Below are 20,285 nucleotides of genomic sequence, written 5' to 3'. Positions count from 1 at the left end.
GAAAAAATGGGTTTTAACAAAAATATAGCGAATTAAAAATTGAAAAAAATGATGTATGTGTTATAGTCAAAGCCCGAATTTCAGGCACTCCTAGGTTTGACTAGGCAATCCTCAGGTCTGACTGACGGTCTTAGTCAAAGCCCGAAATAAATTACAGTTTCGGCCTTTGATTAGTCAAACCTAGGAGAGACTAAGTTGGTCAGGCAAAGGTCGAAATTTAATTTTATGAAATCGGGGTTTGACTAGTCAAACCCCGATCAGCTATTAACATGTCGTAATTTGTTATATTAGGTTTAATAAAACGTAATTTTTTAATTTTAATGTTTATTATTTTTATATGGTCGTAATTAAAATAAAAACATTGGTGTTTTTTCTCACATTTTTGAGGAATTATGGCATTTAGGTTTGCACAATACGTTAGACCTTTTAAAATTACATAATTTTGAAGAGCATTTCTTATTGCAGTAGCATTTTATAAAGCCTTTTTCATGTGTTTATTTTTCCTTATTTCGTACCAACTCTATATAAACCGTCAATTGTTTTATCGTCAACTGTGAAAGAAGATATTGCAATCGGAGAAAAAACTAAGTATCACCATAATACTAACGAAGCCCCTGGACCGTCGTCACTTGGAGAGGAAGAAAATTGTCAAAAAATTCAGATTACTTCTTCAGCTGTGGTTTGTTCTATTTGCCAAAAAGAGAGCTCTGACGCACATACGTGCATAATTTGTAGTCTGGTGGTACATGTTGTATGCGCTGACAGCACACTTGTTGCATACTATGAAGGTTTTGAAAGAAAAGTTACATGCATGCTTTGTGCACACACAGAAAAGATTAAAATAAATAAAGGTAAGGGGATTGAAGGTCTTTATGCCCAGGCTAATGTGAAAAAAAATTCCTCCAATTTCGATCGGAAAAACTGTACCAATACCGACCACTAGCTTTGATACAGCCAAAGGAGATGCTCGAAATATTTTGGTATCATACAAGATAAAACAATAATTGGCGGTTTATATAGAGGTGGTACGAAATACGGAAAAATAAACACACTTTTTTAAAAAATCAAATAAGAGAATTTTCTTAATTTCGAAGATGTTTCAGACGTTAAGCTGTCTCTAAGAGAAATTAGTACAGAAGATTCTAAATTTGGATTACAAGGCTTGTATAATGCCTCAACATGTGAGAATAAACACTATTTTTTTTATTTTAATTACGACAATATAAAAATAATAAGCATTAAAATTCAAAAATGACGTTTTATTAAACCTAATCTAATAAATTACGACATTTTAAGTTAGATCGGGGTTTGACTAGTCAAACCCCGATTTCATAAAATTAAATTTCGACCTTTGCCTGACCAACTTAGTCTCTCCTAGGTTTGACTAGTCAAAGGCCGAAACTGTAATTTATTTCGGGCTTTGACTAAGACCGTCAGTCATACCTGAGGATTGCCTAGTCAAACCTAGGAGTGCCTGAAATTCGGGCTTTGACTAAAACATATGCATGAAATCTCTAGACCCAGTATAAATAAAGTTCTAGCTAATTACAAATAGCTTCATAGCCGTCAAATTTCAAAGTGAATTATTTCAACGTGAAATAATCAAAAAATCATGCACTTTTTGGAGAAAAATCATTTTTTAAAGTATTTTAAAAAATATGTATATCTGTTTTTAAAAAATGTTTATAGCATCAAGTAAGCAAGTTACTTTGAAAATAAAGCTGATCTCTTTTTTTGGTCAAAAAACTCGAAAGTCAACCCTCAATTATTAGCATCTTAAATCAAATTAATCACTACCGCTTCACAGGTTACTTTGCTCATGTAATATTTATATGATCTGTAAGTATTATCGGTTCAAAGGGCTTATTTTAAAAAAAATGGTTTTAAAGTAAATCTGTTTTAATTTTTAATTTAAAAAAAATGGTTCTTTTCTAAATAACTTAAAATTTATTAATGTGACCAAAAATCACAAAGAGTAAAAAATTTAGTTGTTGCTGTTATGAATATATTGGATTTTTTGCTTTTTTTGGAAGGCAAAAATTTGTTAAGATATGGCTGTTCTAAATTTGCATACACTCGTGATTATTGACTAGTTCATGTGCTTTTAACTACTGCCCCTTCAAAAATAAGCACTTTGAACCGATGAAACTTACAGACATAAACGACACATCCACGAGTAAAACAACATTGAAGTAAAATTGATTAATTTCATTTTTGATGCTAATTAAGGGGTGACTTTCCCGAGTTTTTTGACCCAAAAAAAGAGATCAACTTTATTTTCAGCGTAACTTGCTTACTTTTGATGCTATAAACTTTTTTTTAAACAGATATACATATTTTTTAAACACTTTAAAAAAGTTGTAATGATTTTTCTCCAAAAAGTGCATGATTTTTCGGTTATTTCACGGTGAAATAATTCACTTTGAAATTTGACGGATATGAAACTCTTTTAGCTAGAACGTTGTTTCTACTGGGTCTAGAGATTTCACCCGGACACCATTTTTTTCAATTTTTAATTTGCTATATTTTTGTTCAAACTATTTTTTTCAATAAAATACTTACTTTTGAGTTATTTGTCAAAAACCGCCTAAAAACGTGTCTTTTTTGTTGTTGAAAAATGAAGGTATTTACTCGAAAATATCTCGACATGTATTAACTTGGTGAAAAAATGCTATAGAACAAAAGGTGCTTAGAATTAGTCGTTTTATCCATTTCCGAACTTATTTTGAATATATATTTTTTCACCCCTTATAAGGGCTGAAACTCACCCCTAGGACAAATGCACACAAAGGCCCAATATCATTTTTATTCTTTAACATATTATCTATGTGTTTGCCAAATTCCATGTCAATCCAAGCGCTGCTTTAAAATTTAAAGCGAAAACCGTGATTCAATGTATTATAAGTTGCTAGCCGTTGCTAAGGGCAACCGACACAATAAATCACAGTCGAAACGAAAAATAAATCTCCACTACACTTTAAAAATCATGTTTAATAATTAAATGTAACTTTCGGTCAAAATAATTTTTATTTTAAGATAATATCAGTCTTTCTTTAGTCATTGACTGTGAAATAATTTCTTAATTGTTATAAATAAAGTCACTACGATTTAAGAAAACAAAAACATTTATCTGGGCTTCAGTTGGTCATAGAATATTTTTATTTGGTTCTGAATCTTTATTTTGGCTTCAGCAACAATAATCTGCAAGTTATAAACTCATAGGATGTACAGGGGCGGCTTCAGTTCTAAATGTTTATAACGAAATTTGCCCCCTTATTTTCAAACCTGAAATAAGAGGTTGAAAAATGTTATACGCATTTATTTACATCAGAATATGAAAATATAAGTCTATAGAAGGAGAGTGGATCTTCGACTAACTCTGTACGATTTTTTTTCAAAAAGTTATAGCCTTGGACATTTGACCTCTTGGGATAAACAAATTATAATATCTAAGCAACAAGTTCACAAATCGGGAACTTCAAATTTTTTTTATGTTTAGTATTAAAAGATATTCATTTTAAAGCCTTAAAAAATACATAAAAGTTATTTTTACAATAAATAACGCAATTGCAAAAAACGGCCATTTTGGACATTTCGCACGCTGATTTGCAATAACGTATTAACCAAATTAAACTTGCAATAGCTCAAATTGTAGGTTTTCTAATTTAGTACAATTTTCTATTTAAAACTTTTTCTCTAAAATGAATATCCTAAGCTGCAAAATTAAAAATCTTTAAAAATTGCAAATTTAGCAAATGAAAATCGTCATAAATAAAAAACCGCACAAAATTTTCGGTTACATTTTAGTACAAGTTATTCCTGGCATCATCCTTTACAACACCTGATACGTTTCAAAAATTCCTGAATTATATCATGAAATCAACCTATTATTCACACACAGCGTGGACTATTACGTCACAAGAGCACACAAGCCCATTTTTAAATTTGTTGCGGTAATGATCTTCGATCTTTGAATGTGTTTATCACTGTCTAAAAAAGTTTTTCAAACAATGGTATTGTGCATGTATTAATCCAGTACTGATGGCAATTCAGTATAAGCGACAATTAATTGAAAGGTAAGTTCTGCAAAATTGAGAGTTTTATAAGAAAAATTGTATTAGTTACACATTTTTAAATCATTTTTAAACAAAATTCATGTAAGGCTCAATTTCCGCCCTCGCCGTACTTATGCCCATACATTTTATTTCTTTTTATTATAACCATAAGATAGCTTAGTTATTCTTCTTTCATGTTCAATTTGTAAAATTTCACTTGATCCATTACTTAAAGAATTACATTAAAATAACTCAACCGTGCACTTCGCCGTATGCTAGTTTACAGTGCGCCAATCTTTGTGAGAAGGGACTTTAGCGTTATAAATAAAAAATTATAGAAGATACAGATTTAATTCTAGAAAATTCTTTGTATAAGATTTTTTTTTGTAAAATTTTCTGAATTTTTCAATGATCAAGTCAGTTGTTTTCTAAAATTTATATTTTCGGAGTTATTTAGAAACATCTAATTTCGTAGTTCATTTGTTTAATAAAAAATGAAGCACCCACTTCTCGAGTAGAACTTTTTGATATGTTGTTTATTAAACATTTCTTAATGAAATTACAAAAAGTTCTATCTTGTTTGATCTTTTCCGAAGTGAAAATCTGTATGCACTCACCTACTATTTTAAAATAGAATCTACATTTGTTTTTTAAACGAGTTGTGTAGTTATTATTACAGTAACAAAGTATATTGAAAGTAATATGTAACTATATATCATTAAAAAGTTTATCTAAATAATATTTGCTTCCAGTACATTTCGAAACTGGTTATAAAGCGTTATAAAGGCAAATGGTCTCTCAAAGCAAATGATATTCGGTTATTAATAGTAGGTTATGATAATATAGTCTTTTCTCCCGAGCCTAATGTTTTATGTATGAACATGAACGTAATGCAAACTTTTGCCAAAAGCATGAACTGAGAACTATCGTCAAAATTTTATTATTTTGCTCCAAATTCTGGGCATTCTTATGAAAATTCTCTACAAAAATTATTGCGATTTACATTTTCATAGGGGAATATACTACAGATTTTATTGCTGCATTTTTAACTGACCGTATTTTCATAATATATATGACAAAAACCACAGTTGATCGCAATTTTATATAACTTTGTTACAAAGACCTAATGCAGAGATTTAGATGGTATGTCTAAATGTATTCACTACTTTTATTAGAAGATGCAAATAGTATAAACATGAAATAGTATATTAAGTATGGAGAACGGTAAGGGTTTTATACCGATCGAAGACAATTGTTTAGAGGAGGAGCGGAGCGACGACTCCAATTATTGTCTGAGATTGATACCATTATAAATTATAAAATTTAACATTTTCGTCATATTGACTAGTTTCATTCATTTTATCAAGATAGATACTTTGGTTGTTAGGTAGTAACTAGGGTGCATAACAACAATGGAGAATTGAGTTTTTATTTAGTTGTCAATAATTTTAAGTACAATTTTGATTATTATAAATTAAAATATGAGCGAAAGTGAATTTAAAGAAATTGAACGGGCTTGGGAAGAAGGGTGTTCCGCAATTATTCCCGAAAAATCCAAAATCCGTTATCAAAATACCTACCAACATTTTAAAAAATGGTGCGAAGGCAAGAATTTAAGAATCGAAGAAAAGACTCTATTGGCATATTTCGTTCAAAGACATATGCATTTGAAAGCTCCTGGAAGCCTCTGGGCAGAATATTCAATGATTAAATCCACCGTTTTTCTTTACGATGGCATTGATATTTCCAAGTTTTCAACTTTGATCGCGTATTTGAAGAGAAAAAATGTTGGCTATAGGCCTAAGAAAGCGAGCATTTTTACACGGGAGCAATTTGAAAAATTTCTGATGGAAGCACCGGATGAAGAATTTCTAGTTCACAAGGTAATATAAGCTAGTTTAGGCAAAAGAAATACTCTAATGAAGATTTTTTCATAATTTTTAGGTTGCAATGATATTGGGAATATCTGGTGCCTGTAGAAGAGAAGAATTATATAATATTACTATGAATGACATCCAACAAACCGATGGCTTAATGATTGTAAAAGTACCCAATACAAAAACGAACATCCAGCGTACTTTTACAGTCGTTAATAAACCAGACGATAAAATTCCATATTTAGAAATTCTGCAAAAGTATATAAAACTTCGTCCATTACAAGTAAAATCAAATCATTTGTTCTTAAGATACGCTAAAGGAAAATGTTGTGCTCAAATAATAGGGAAAGGGACAATCGGGGGCTGGCCTTCTCAAATTGCCAAATCCTTAAATTTGCCTAATCCCGAGAACACTACTGGCCATTCGTTCAGGAGGACATCAGCAACGCTTTTGGCTAATAAAGGTGTTGATATCCTCGGATCAAAGCGTCATGGAGGTTGGCGTTCATCGACAGTGGCAGAAAGCTATGTAGAAGATTCTCTTAAAAATAAAATAGATTTTGCCGAAAAAATATTGTGCAATACTAGTAATACTACTAATGTATGCGATTCTGCAGGAGTTTCTGTTAGAAGTGAAACCACAGCCCAAACAAGTGGGATTTCATTAAATAATTTAACAAATTGTACCATAAGTTTCAATATTAATAAATAATAATAATAATAATTAATAGTTTTCTTTATTCTTTCAAAAAATAAATTAAAATTAAGAGATTTTTTAACTCGACGGTAAGTGAATTACTTACCGTCGAGTTGGAGTACTTACCGTCGAGTTGGATTACTTACCGTCGAGTTGCTAGTAAATGTCACCTACTGACGTAAAATCTGTCACGGTAAACAGTAAAAAGTGATCAATCGTGCAAAAATAATAATAAAACATACAATATGAATTTTAGAAAGAAACCTTCGTTTAACATCACAATAGGTTCATACATTTTTGATAAATAAAAGGATTTATATGCTATATCAAATAGTTAGTAACTATTTGCAAGACTTTGTTTAATATTAGCCTGGGCTATTAGTTACTACCTACTTAATCTCTGTAATATGTGCTACCAATGGTGATAAATGGTGTTGATTCCTTAAGTTTAGGGGATGCAAATTAAAATTAAATTACTTTCAGTAAAATATCAAACAATAATCCCACCTGATATACTTAGATATCTAACGTGTACTATACAGGGTGATCAACTGATATGACAAAGTCCATTATAACAGTTCTAGACCTGGATGCCGCGTACCAAAAAAAGTTGATTAATAGCAAGCTGAAAATTTGTTAATAGCTAAACGGTGTCTAGTTGGACAAACTTTTATGTATGGGAACACAGGAATAGGGGAAGTTTTAATTGTGGAACAGGTTAAAAATTTGGAACGTCAGACTACTCAAACGTTCTATGTAGATAGATAGATAGATAGATAGATAATTTTATTAACCCTTGGTTACATACACGTATGCATAGGGCATGTCAAAAAAATACAATAAACATTACAACACTACAGCTACAAACAAAAATAATACCTATACAGGGTGAGTGGGGAGGAATGTGCCAAACTTTAAGACTGTATAGTATACGTAAAAATAATCAAAAATAACTCATATGTTGTTATTCGATCTTCATTTGTTTCCGAGATACGGGATGTTAGAATTTTTCTTGCAAACTAACGAATTATTTATTGCTCTAAAACCGGTTGAGTTGTGCAAATGACATTAGGTGAGTTTTAAGACATAGTTATTGCGCATGTTTTGACATACAATAAAGAATTTTATATTTATCATTGGCGCGTGTACGGGTAATAGTCTGAAATTTTTTAAAGGTAAAAATGGTACGCCTTTGAAATATTTCAAATTAAAAATATTTCTTCAATTCCTCGTTTAATTTGTGATAAAAAATCTATCTTCCCATTTTTTCATGCGACGCTTGGTTTTCATGCAAAAAATAAAACATTCTAGCGCTTACCAAGTTTTCAGTGAAGTTTCTATTATAGGCCAGGGTAATAAGACAAAAATATACCCTGTTCGTGACACTCGAGCAGCCAGGGTACTGAAGCGTTTTTTTGACAAGTATCTAATACCTATAGGAACAAATTGTAACTATTTCCTGCGTAGGATCTGGCGGCCATTTTTATTTATAAACAATTAACTCTCAAAAAATGGCATTTTCCCCTTTTTTTTTCAAATCAATGGAAAACAGTGAAACTTATGATTTTTTTAGTACAAATATCTTTGAGCTTATGGAAAAAGCTTTAAAATGACATATTACAAAGCTTGATGTACTCATTTATTGTTAATATAATTGCGAAAAAAGGTCGGAATTGCAAAAAAATTATTTTCGCAATAACTGCTGTAAAAATTAGTGTACAGGTTTGAAATTTTTGTCAAACGAGGGTTCTTTGGTGCTTAATACGTGATAAATTTTCAAAGCGATTCACTCAATTGTTTAAATTTTATTAGAATTGTTTATATCAGTGAGCAATTTTTTTGCACTAACATAAGTCAGGAAAAAATGACGATAGAACCATTCCACAGGTGTCAAATGGAAGAGCATGAACTATATTTTCAACTTGGTTTAAAAAAAACGAATAAAAAATGCATTTATTAGTAACAAATAATTGTGCTAAAGTATCGTAAATCTTTCCTTATAAACTTTTTGAATAACTTTTTCCAAAAAAATTAACTTTTTTACCCTGTTTTAAGTGCACAACTACCAAGTAATATTATTTATATCATAATTGATAAAAAATTGTAATAAATATATATAATTTCTCATATAACAAAATAAAAAGTTTATAAGGAAAGGTTTACGATACTTTTGCATAATTATTTATTACTAATAAATTCATTTTTTATTCATTTTTTTTAAACCAAGTTGAAAATATAGCTCATGCTCTTTCATTTGACACCTGTGGAATGGTTCTAACGTCATTTTTTTCTGACTCATGTTATTGTAAAAAAAATGCCCTCTGGGATAAACAATTTGAATAAAATTTAAACAACTGAATGAATCACTTTGAAATTTTTATAACATATTAAGCACCAAAAAACCCTTATATGACAAAAATTTCAAAGCTGTAAACTAATTTTTACAATAGATATTGCGAAATTAATTTTTTTTGCAATTCCGACTTTTTTCGCAATTATATTAACAATAAATGAGTATATCAAACTTTGTAATACGTCATTTTAAAGCTTTTTCCATAATCTCAAAGATATTTGAAATAAAAAATCCATAAGTTTCACTGTTTTCCATTGATTTGAAAAAAAAGGGAAAAATGCCATTTTTTGACACTTAATTGTTTATAAATAAAAATGGCCGCCAGATCCTACGCAGAAAATAGTTACAATTTGCTCTTATAGGTATTACCTTTCGAAAAAACGCTTCAGTACCCTGGCTGCTCGAGTGTCATGGAAAAAACCTTATTACCCTGGACTATTAATGTGTAGAAACTTATTTCGAATACTTTGGAAGCGTTAAGATATTTTATTTTTTTGCAGGAAAACGAAGCGTCGTATGAAAAAATAGGAAGATAGATTTTTTATCACAAATTGAACACGGAATTCAAAAGTAATTTTTAATTTGAAATATCTCATTGGCGTACTATTTTTATTTCTTTAAAAAATTTCAGACCTTTACCCGTACGCGCGCCAATGGTGAATATAAAATTCTTAATTGTGTGTCAAAACATGCGAAATCACCATGTCTAAAAACCCACCAAATTTTATTTGCAAACCTCAAACGGTTTTAGAGCAATAAATATATCGTCAGTTTGTAAGAAAAATTTTAACATCCCGTATCTCGGAAACAAATGAAAATCTAATAACAACATATGAGTTATTTTTGATTATTTTTACGTATATTATACAGTCTTAAAGTTTGGCACATTCCTCCCCACTCACCCTGTATAGTACAAGACAAATACATAATAAATCGCCAACAATTATTCTATAAATTAAATCATGTCAATACAATTTTAAAATTCGCCCCAGACATTAGACATCTTCTAGAGCTAAGCATTCCGTAAATTCACGTACTGAATAAAAGGCATGGCTTATTAAGAATTGCTTTAAGTTTTTTTGGAAAGTTCTTAGTGAATTAAAATTTTTAAAACTAGATGGTAGTGTATTAAAAAGTAGGGAGCCTGCGTATTCAGGAGATTTTCTAAAATTAGTCTGAATATGACGGGGAAGTTACATTATCCCGGCATTTCTTGTGTTATATGCGTGTAAGTCATTTGCTGTTTTAAGATCATTTAGCTTAGTAAACGTGCGTGATAACAACTTATAGATATATATTGAAGCTAGCGTAAGAATGTTATTATTTTTAAAACACTGTCGACAACTGTCTCTAAAGCGTAAACCAAATATTGTTCGAATTATTCGTTTTTGTAGGACAAATACACTCAAACTTTCCGATGCCTATCCCCAAATAATAATGTTTTGACTAATTATGGAATACACTTGGGAATAGTATAGTGTAACCAACACATTTACAGCAAGTTCGTCCTTTAACGACAATATCGCGAAATATGCTCGATTCAATTTTAAACAGGTATTGTTTAGGTGTTCACGAAAATTTAAAATATTGTCCACAATCGTGCCAAGAAACTTAGTACTATCAACTGATTTAATAATCACGTTGTCTGTCATTTCGAACGCAGAAGTACTTATTTTTCTTTCACCGTAAGAAAACTGAATACATACTGTCTTATCTATATTTATTACCAAATTATTTCGGTAGCACTAGTTTTTAAATGACAAGATTACATTCTTGACTTTAGAGTGTGCTAACTTGAAGGATTCCGCTGAGACAAGTATGGTGGTATCATCTGCATACATGAATATGTGTTTATCTGATGTATTTTGTCGGACAGAACTTCCAATTGATTTGTTACAATTTCCTTAAACATTCATGCAAAGATCAGACTGGTGTTTATCACCAACTGGGCATTTTAATGAATGGAACACGAAGAACATGTCAAATGACAGCAATCCTGTTGGTTAGTAATAGCAGTCTGATTTTTTGCATGAGAGTTTAATGAAAGGGTAACAAATCAATTGGATGTTCTGTCCGACAAAATACATGGGACGTCTTCGTAATCTGACGTTCCAAATTTTTAAACTATTCCACAATTAAAACTTCCCCTGTTTCAGTGTTCCCATACATCACAGTCTGTCCGACTAGATACCGTTAAGCTATTAACAAATTGTCAGCTTGCTATTAATCAACTTTTTTTGGTACGCGGGATCCAGGCTTATATAACACTTAATTCTATTACATACATGTTTATTTACTTACTTACTCCGTATCGTCACAACCCTTCGTGGGTTTTAGCCGACCTGACAACATGCCTCCACTCTTCTATGTCTTGAGCAATGTCCATCCAGTTAACCACAACCATAGCTTTCAGGTCTCCAGTTATATTATCTCGTCATCAGAGTTGAATGCGTCCACGTGGTGTTTTTCCAGTTGGGACTTCTTCCCATAACAGCCTTACTGTTCTTTCGTCAGAATGCCTTTTGAGGTGTCTTGGATTTTGGAGTTTTTTGGAATTTATTTCTTTTATGTTGGTGTCTGAGTATAGTTCTTAGAGCTCTTTGTTAGTTATTATCACATATTGTCCTGCTGCTTTATCAAGCACAAGCCCAAAGATCTTCCTTAGGGTTTTTCTTTCCCAAACACGTAGTCTCCCTTATACGAGGCTTATGGTTGTTTTATACAGGGTGTCCAGAAACTCTACCGACAAACGAAGACAGGAGATTCCTCAGATAACACAGGTTTACAAAAAAAAAATAAATTGTGGATTATTTGACGAAACCATATGACAGAAAACCGAATCCGAGGTCCATTGGTCTCTATCACGTCAGGTAAAGGTCATTTCAAGGTCAAATCAAGAAATATCGACAATCACTCTGAAAAAGTATACTAGGGGGTTCTTGAGGTCGCTGATCACGAATCCGGGGTCCGCCGACCTCTCTCACGTCTAGCTGAAGGTCACTTCAAAGTCAAATCAAGATAAATGGACACAATCCCTCTGAAAATGTATATTAGGGGTTTTTCGGGGTCGCTGATCACAAAACTGATTTGACCTTGAAATGACCTTTATCTGACGTGGTACAGCTCGACGGACCCCAGTTTTGTTATCAGAGACCCCAAAACCCCCCTAATTTACTTTTTCAGAGCGATTGTGTCGATTTATCTTGATTTGACCTAGAAATTACCTTGAGCTAGACGTAAGAGAGGTCAGCGGACCACGGATTCGTTATCAGCGACCCCAAAAACCCCTAATATGAAATTGATTTGACCTTGAAATGACCTTTACCTGACGTGATAGAGATCAGCGAACCTCGGATTCGTGATCAGCGACCCCAAAAACTCCCTAGTCATATGGTTTCGTCAAATAGTCCACAATTTATTTTTTTTGTAAACCTGTGTAATTTTAAAATATTTTAACCCAATTCACCTAGTCCGAAAAGGCATCCTAAGGGAGCGAGAGCTCTTTGAAGATGGCGACTTGTAATTAGTTTTTCTTAAATAACTCCAGAACATCTCTATTAAGAAACGAAAATTGGTACACATATTTATCTTCCAGAGATAAATCGATTTCATGCATTGCGAATTTCTAGTACCGGTCATAGGCGTCCGTTTTGGGTAGGGCCACAGTTAATTTATCGTATAGCTTTTTTATCTTTAATTCTTCAGGGAATTTTTTGTTGGTACTCTTATTTTAAGTCGATAGGACACACCGTTTTCTAGAAAAATCGATTTGAAAATTTTTCGTTTTTTGAATTTGAAAAAAAACATTTTTTAATAATACAGTGTCAAAAATGCTTAAAAGTTACATGCAAAAAAGATATGTAATAAAATAACCGTTGCCCTACCCGAAACGGACGCCTATGATCGGTGCTAGAAATTCTCAATGGATGGAATCGATTTATCTCTGGAAGATAAATATACGTACTGATTTTTGATTTTATAAATTGAAGCGTTCTGGAGGTATTTAAGAAAAACTAATTACAAGACGCCATTTTCAAAGAGCTCTAGCTCCCGTAGGAAGCATTTTCGGACTAGGTGAATTGAGCAAAATTGTCTTAAAATTAGCTGAAGGACGGTCTTCATTGGTCGGTAGAGTTTCTGGACACCCTGTATAGCTATAACTTTGTACGTCTTGGCGGTTGTTTCGATATTATAAGGTTTTGAAGGGCATAGGTAAAGACAGCTATTGCTGGCCTTTATCCTATTGCTTATTTCTTGTGATCCATCATTGCCTTCAGTTATTGTTAAAGCGCTCAAAGTTAAAGTCTCTAATGCGCTCAAAGCTAAAGTCATCGATGGTGATGTTCTGACCGATTCTGTCTCTGTTTCGGTTATTCATTAGGAGCCCAATCTCCTCTGCTTCCTTCTAGAGTCTAACGAAAGTCACTTTAATTTGGTTTTTTCTATTAGATCGATATCGTCTGCAAATGCCAACAGTAAGTTTGGTCCTTCTTGATGAAGTTCTGTAGTCGGCTTTTCGATTCTTGTACTTCTGATTCTGTGTTCCAGAGCTAAGATGAAGAGTTGTGGTGAAAGTGCATCTCCCAGTATAGTCCATTGTTTATTTCAAATCTCTCCGAGTATTGTTATCCAACTCTCACCTTACATCGTAACCGTTCCATACACATCCGTAACAAATTGACTAGGTTTTCTGGAAAGCCAATTTCCTGCATCGCTGTTTACAGTCTTGCCTGCTGTAATACCCGCCCTGTTCATAACTTACAGTTGTTGTTATATTTTATATCCAGATATTCAAATAAAAAATAGTTCACTCTCAGTGTTTAATAATAAAATAAATAAAATTATATTTTATTATAGATAATAAAAGGAGACATATAGTCGAAGCAATAAAGCACTGAACATCCGAAAAAAAAACGACAAGACGGATCTTAATAATTCTTTTTGCATTCGATTCGTGAATGCGCCAGGAAATTTTGTGACCCCGAGCCATGATATAATATTGAAAAACTGCATACAAAAAATTCATTCATAAAGCTTCATCTCAAACAGACAATAAAAAAATTCAGAACTCGTCAATTATCGGAGGAAATGAGTTCAATTTTGTTACTCTGGAGTTTTTGGGGTCGCTGAAAACGAATATGATGTTATAAGTGATCTTCGGAGTACCTGGTACCCGGGGTACCTACTGTTTACCTCGTCATTAAAATTCATTAATATTACTCGGGGGGTTTTTAGGGTCACTAACGATGACTATGACATCGGAAGTGATCTACGGAGTACATGGTGCCCAGAGTACCTACTGTTTACCTCGTCTTGTGGAGTTTTCGGCAAAAATTTATTAAAACATAGTAAAAAATCAATACTCGAGGGGATTTTGGGGTCGCTAACAACGAATATGACATCGGAAATGATCTCAGGAATACCTTGGGGTCCTGGTGCCCAGGGTACCTACTGTTTAATTCGTCTTCAGAAGTTTTTGGCAAATTCATTAAAAAATGAGTCAAAAATCATTACTCAGGGGGGTTTTGGGGTCGCTGACGACAAATATGACATCGAAAGTGATCTTCGGAGTACCTGGCGCCCAGGGTACCTGGTATCTGCCGCAAACCCACTCAAACTGACCAAGTTTTTTACTTCATTAGTTTTATTTGATTGGAGTTGGAAACAATTTCTAAATTTATTTTTTTCTTTAGTATTTTTGGCAATAAAGATTCAAGGTTCAAAAATAGGGCATTCTTATTTCAGAGCCACTCAATTCTAAACCTAAAAATAAATACACTTTCTTCTTATACTTTTTTTAGAAAACAAAGTAAATACACCTTAAAATAATCAAACTTTTGATCAAACGTTTAAATTCTTTTAGATATTATTATTGTAGTACTCACCTGCTACTACAACTTGGAAGACACAAGGATCCTTTTGCCTGCCGATTTCGTTTTCACCGTAGCACAATAAAGTACCGTAATCTAAATCGGTGGCAGGCGTATAGTTCAGTCTAGATGAAGTCACTTCACTAGTAAACTTGTCCGGAGACACATCACTTTGATCCCCACTATTGTTAAATGTCCAATGAAAAGCAACTACTGGCGGATGAGCGTCAACGCTACACCTTAAAATGACAGTCTCTTGTTTGAGTGCTCCATACAGTTCTTCTCTATCTTGAACACATATAGGAGCATCTGCAACAAAATAAATGTTTATTAACCTATTAAATTTCAGTCATTAGTTAAAAGTTTATTGCTTACTAACTTAATTTTTGAATGTCTCTATTAGTATAAGCCAACTCTGTTTACATAATAGACGAAGCAACGAAGCATTAAACCTAGGAATTTTGTGCAGTAGGATGAATCGTCATGCAACTTTTTGCATTCGATTCGTGAGAATGTCAGGCAATTTTGTGAACTAAATTGATATCCGGCAAAAATTTTTGTGCATGAGAAAATGCATCTTTAGTGCATCTCGAAGAGATGGAAAATAAAATATTTAGGACTCATGAAATATTGACGCAAATGAGTTCAATTTTTATACTTGGGGGTTTTAGAGGTCACTGAACACGAATTTCATGACATCGATGGTCTCCGAGGTACCTGGTATCCAGGGTGGAACTTGTCGCCTGGAACTACCGAATAATTTGCGGGACGATCGAATAATTCGCGAAATGAAGATTGGTTCGAAAAATTGAAAAATACGTTTTCAATATTTTTCAAAAATCTATCGAATGACACTAAACAGGACAACCTTGCTCCACCCCCTAGAGGTGGGGTGGGGGTAAATTTAAAATCTTAAATAGAAACCCCATTTTTTATTGCAGATTTGGATTGCTTACGTAAAAGTAAGCAACTCTTATTCAAGACATTTTTTAAAATTGTGGATAGATGGAGCTATAATCGGAAAAACCGATTTTTTCGTGATAACCTAGGTAACTTATAGAAACGGTTTAATATCTCGAGAAATACACTTCCAAATAAAAAACCAAAAAATACGTCTTTTATATGTTTCAAGAACCTATTGAATAACATAAAACACGACCCTCCACTCCACCCATTGGAAGTGGGTTGGGGTGTAACTTTAAAATCTTAAATAGGAGCACTGCAGATTTGGATTCCTTACGTAAAAATAAGTAACTTTTATTCGAGACATTTTTTCGAATTATGGATAGATGGCGCTACAATCGGAAAAACAATATTTATTAGCGCCATCTATTAACATTTCTAAAAAATGTTTCGAATAAATATTACTTATTTTTTCATGAGGAATCCAAATCTGCAATAAAACGTGGGGATTCCCATTTAAGATTTTAAACTTTACCCCCAACCCAGGTCCAGGGGGTGGAGTGGAGAGTTGTGTTTGATGTTATTCGATAGGTTCTTGAAAAATATTAAATACGTATCTTTTGGCCTTTTATTTGGAAGTGTATTTCTCGAGATATTAGACCGTTTCTATAATTTACCTATGGTATCACGATAAATCGTTTTTTTCCGATTATAGCGCCATCTATGCACAATTCGAAAAAAATTCTCGCGTAAATGTTGCTTAATTTTACGTAATCAATCCAAATCTCCACCTTGGGCACCTGGTACCTCGGAGACCATCGCCGTCATGAAATTCGTGTTCACTGACCTTGAAAACCCCCAAATACATATAAAAATTGAAATTATTTCCGTTAATATTTCCTGAGTCCTAAATTTTTCATGTTCCATCTCTTCGAGATGCACCTTGAAACTGCATTTTCTCATGAACAAAATTTTTTGCCGGAGATCAATTTAGTTCACAAAATTGCCTGACACTGTCTCGAATTGAATGCAAAAAAAATGCATGACGTTTCATCTTACTGCATAAAATTCCTAGGTTTTGGGCTTTTTAGTGTTTCGTTGCTTCGTGTATAATTAGATCGTTACATTACAGTTGAGTCTGAGTTTTGAAATTAAACAGCATAATAACGTCTGTATTACATATAGTTAAAATCTCGTAACTCATAAACAAGAAGTGTTAGAACTAGTAAAAATAACTTAAATCTTAAACCGCTTAACCAAGGCCCGAATATACAGTGAGGACATTTGAGTTTGCATAAGTTCATTATCACGAGAATAGTCATTATCACGAGAATGGGCAAATTTGAAGAGAAATCGTCAGAGAGGTCGATTTTTATTTTTAAATTAAGACTTTTCGGCATATCGCACCCTCAGTAATATAGAGGCACCATTCAAAAAAATAGATTTTTGGGAAATCGCGTTAATATTCTGGTTTCCAAAATTACAGCTATTTTTTCAAATAACATGCTTATTATTTAAGGGGATGGGTACGAACTTTCGGCTTCAATGCTATTTAAATATGATTCATTTTTTTCGAATCCTCAGAAAACTAATAAATATTTTTGATAGATTTAAACGCAGAATGATAGATTACGTTATACCCGAGGGCGAAAAGTCCCCGAAAACTTCTATATTATTTATTTTAATTAGTTACAGGGGTGAAAAACTAAGAGAAAATTTATTGTGATTTTTAATTTCCAATATCTCATTCAAAAGAAACTTTTTATTCATTCTAAGGGACTTTCGGCCCTCGGTAATAAAGTAATCTTTCATTCTGCGTTTAAATGTTTCAAAAATACTTATTAGTTTTCTCAGGATTCGAAAAAAAAATATTACATTCAAAATACATTGAAAATTTTGACAGGCGTCAAATGTTCCTTTCCTCTTAAGTTATAAATGTGAAATTTGGCAGATTTGTTACTTGATACTTGCAATATAAATGGTAATAAAAAAAATTAATAAAAATAAATTCCATTAATTATATGTAATTGAAAAAAATACTTTCAATTTAGTCCCACACAGTTCAAAAAACATAACAGAAATAACGAACTCTTTGTTTGATCAATTATATTATTAATGCCCTGTCACTGCTTGTGCAAAATAGCGATCTATTATGAATTAGGCCCATTTATTTATTATATTTTGCATAATATAACAACTCAACTAAAAACTATTCTATATAATACAAAATGTTAAAACACAAACTAACCAGGATTTTCGTCATAGAAAGACATGTTACGGATTGCTCCCATGCAGCAGTAAAAACCAGAGGCGGTCGGGGAGAGGGAGAGAGAGGCACAAGTATATTTACCGAACCACTCATGTTCTTTTTCTCCCTCTGTCAACGCTAACCGGTAGTGACGTCACACATCTGGGCGTGATGACGTAATTTAACGTAATTATTTATACAGATTGCCAAAAAAAAATGTTTTTGAATTAAATTAAATGAGACAAAAAGAAAAATGTATGTGATTTATTTAATGCACAGTAATGCTGTCAGAAAACAGAAAAAAAATTTAATTTGAAAATAAGCATTGCTTTTTGCTTAAATTAAATGTTCAAGCTGCTAAGAGGCAGGTGGGTGGTAGCTTTAAGATTGAATTTAAGCAAAAACACTATTTATTTATCAAGTAAACATTTTTTCCTGTTTTCGGACAACATTAAAATGTATTTTGCATTAAATAAATCACATACATTCTTCTTTTTGTCTCAATTAATTTAATTCAAAAACAGCTTTTTGGCCACCCTGTATAAATAATTAGGTTAATGTTTATATTGATGAATGAATTACCTTTCAAATGAGCTATCACACAACCCCTACTCTTATTAAAAAAAATCATCGATTACGTCACAACGCCTAGATGGATGACGTCACTAGTATTATGTATATGCCAAAAAGTCCTACTTTAAAAATAAAAATTGACCTGTCTGAGGATTTCTGTTCAAATTTTCCCATTCTCCAGATAATGAATTTATGCAAACTCAAACGTCCTCACTATATAAGTCAGTTATTAGGCCTGTTAATACTTACACGGCCGAAACAAGACCAGACACAATCAAAACACAAAGACATCTGGAGACCAACGAAATGAAGATCTTAAGAAGGATTGCTGGAAAAGCACTACAGGACAGAGTAAGAAGTGAGGAAACCAGACTCATATGTGGGGTAGACAATATAAATACCTGGGTAAAGATCAGGAAAAAAGAGTGGAATTAACTTGGGGTCAAAGCTTGGGGGTCAGATAGGTACCACTCCATTACGGGGTGTGACCGGTTTGATCTTCGGACATGTGGGTTCCACTTTTCCATTGGAACACACATGTTCCCCGGGGCTGGGGTTGATACGAGCATGTGTGTGTGTGTGTGTGTGTGTGTGTGTGTGTGTGTGTGTGTGTGTGTGTGTGTGTGAGTGGAATTAACACATAATAAGCAGGATGTCTAATACCCGGTTGCACGAACAGATCTTAAGCTTAAGTCGAGAATATCATAAGAATTAATATAATATAATTATAATATATTACAATAAGAATACCATAACATAATAATAGATATAATTGATAATAAGGTAAGAATCTAAAATTATGGTGCAATGTAAGTGATACTCAAGGAGGCCCTATCTATAAGTAGAGCTTAGCTAAGTGGAGCTTAAGATCTGTTGGTGCAACCAGGCATAAATCAAGGATTATAAGAATAGCCAGGGCCGTCAGCGTTAGGCAAAATAAGTATATGACGTCCAAGGAAAAGATGGAACGACGATTTAGGAGCAAAATAAAAGGCACCGTTGAAGAAAAATAGGCAGTACTGCCTATATAAAAGAAAAAAAGAGAAGAAGAAGAAGATATAATGAAGAAAAGCTAAGTTCACATTTCGTTTCTATGGCTTTTGAAATAGTTATATGCAGCCAGAAACAAAGTATGTATTAAGTCTAGCTTTTGGTTTTCAGTTTTAGGGTAAGGTTATTTCAGCCTGATCGAACAATTTGTGGAATACAATTTTGATTTATTTATATTCAAAGAAATTAAAAATATAATTTTAACATTTTTATTGAAATATATACAGCGATAAAGAGTTATTGCACTCTTGCCAGGCATACAGCAAGGTTATACTATTTTTTTCGAGAGTGGGATATCAGGGACCAGTAAAACCATTTTCTAAAAAAGAAATGGCCTAAAATGAATTTAATCTGAGAGGCAAAAATGTAACATATAAACCACTTGTAACGATAAAATGCAAAAAAGGCAGAAAGAATTCCAGTTGCTTTACATACGACCACAAATATGCACTGCTGGAAACGAAAAAGCAGAGCAGCATAATCAGCGAATTTCTCCACTCGTCGGCTCTTTAAGAAAAGAGACCGCTGGTGAGTATTACGCTTGTAATAATAAGCTGAAGACTGCAAAGCGTATTATTTATTATACAGTCCCCTGTTTGAAGACGAAAGAGAAGATAGTGAACTATCAAGAAATTTACTGTATACGCTTGACCCCAAAA

The 20,285-nt window shown here is 32.7% G+C and overlaps 1 protein-coding gene across 1 annotated transcript in view; it reads right to left on the bottom strand.

Moving 5' to 3' along the window:
- Positions 1–20,285, bottom strand: part of LOC114326047 (cell adhesion molecule DSCAML1) — a 1,142,530-nt gene that overhangs the window by 292,463 nt on the left and 829,782 nt on the right. Inside the window, exon 9 of the mRNA XM_050655145.1 lies at positions 14,868–15,161. Coding sequence (XP_050511102.1) covers positions 14,868–15,161 — 294 coding nt within the window. The remainder of the gene's footprint in view (positions 1–14,867; positions 15,162–20,285) is intronic.

The sequence above is a fragment of the Diabrotica virgifera genome, chromosome 6, assembly GCF_917563875.1.
Source record: "Diabrotica virgifera virgifera chromosome 6, PGI_DIABVI_V3a".
NCBI lineage: Eukaryota > Metazoa > Arthropoda > Insecta > Coleoptera > Chrysomelidae > Diabrotica > Diabrotica virgifera.
This window is presented reverse-complemented; position numbering and strand designations above follow the sequence as displayed.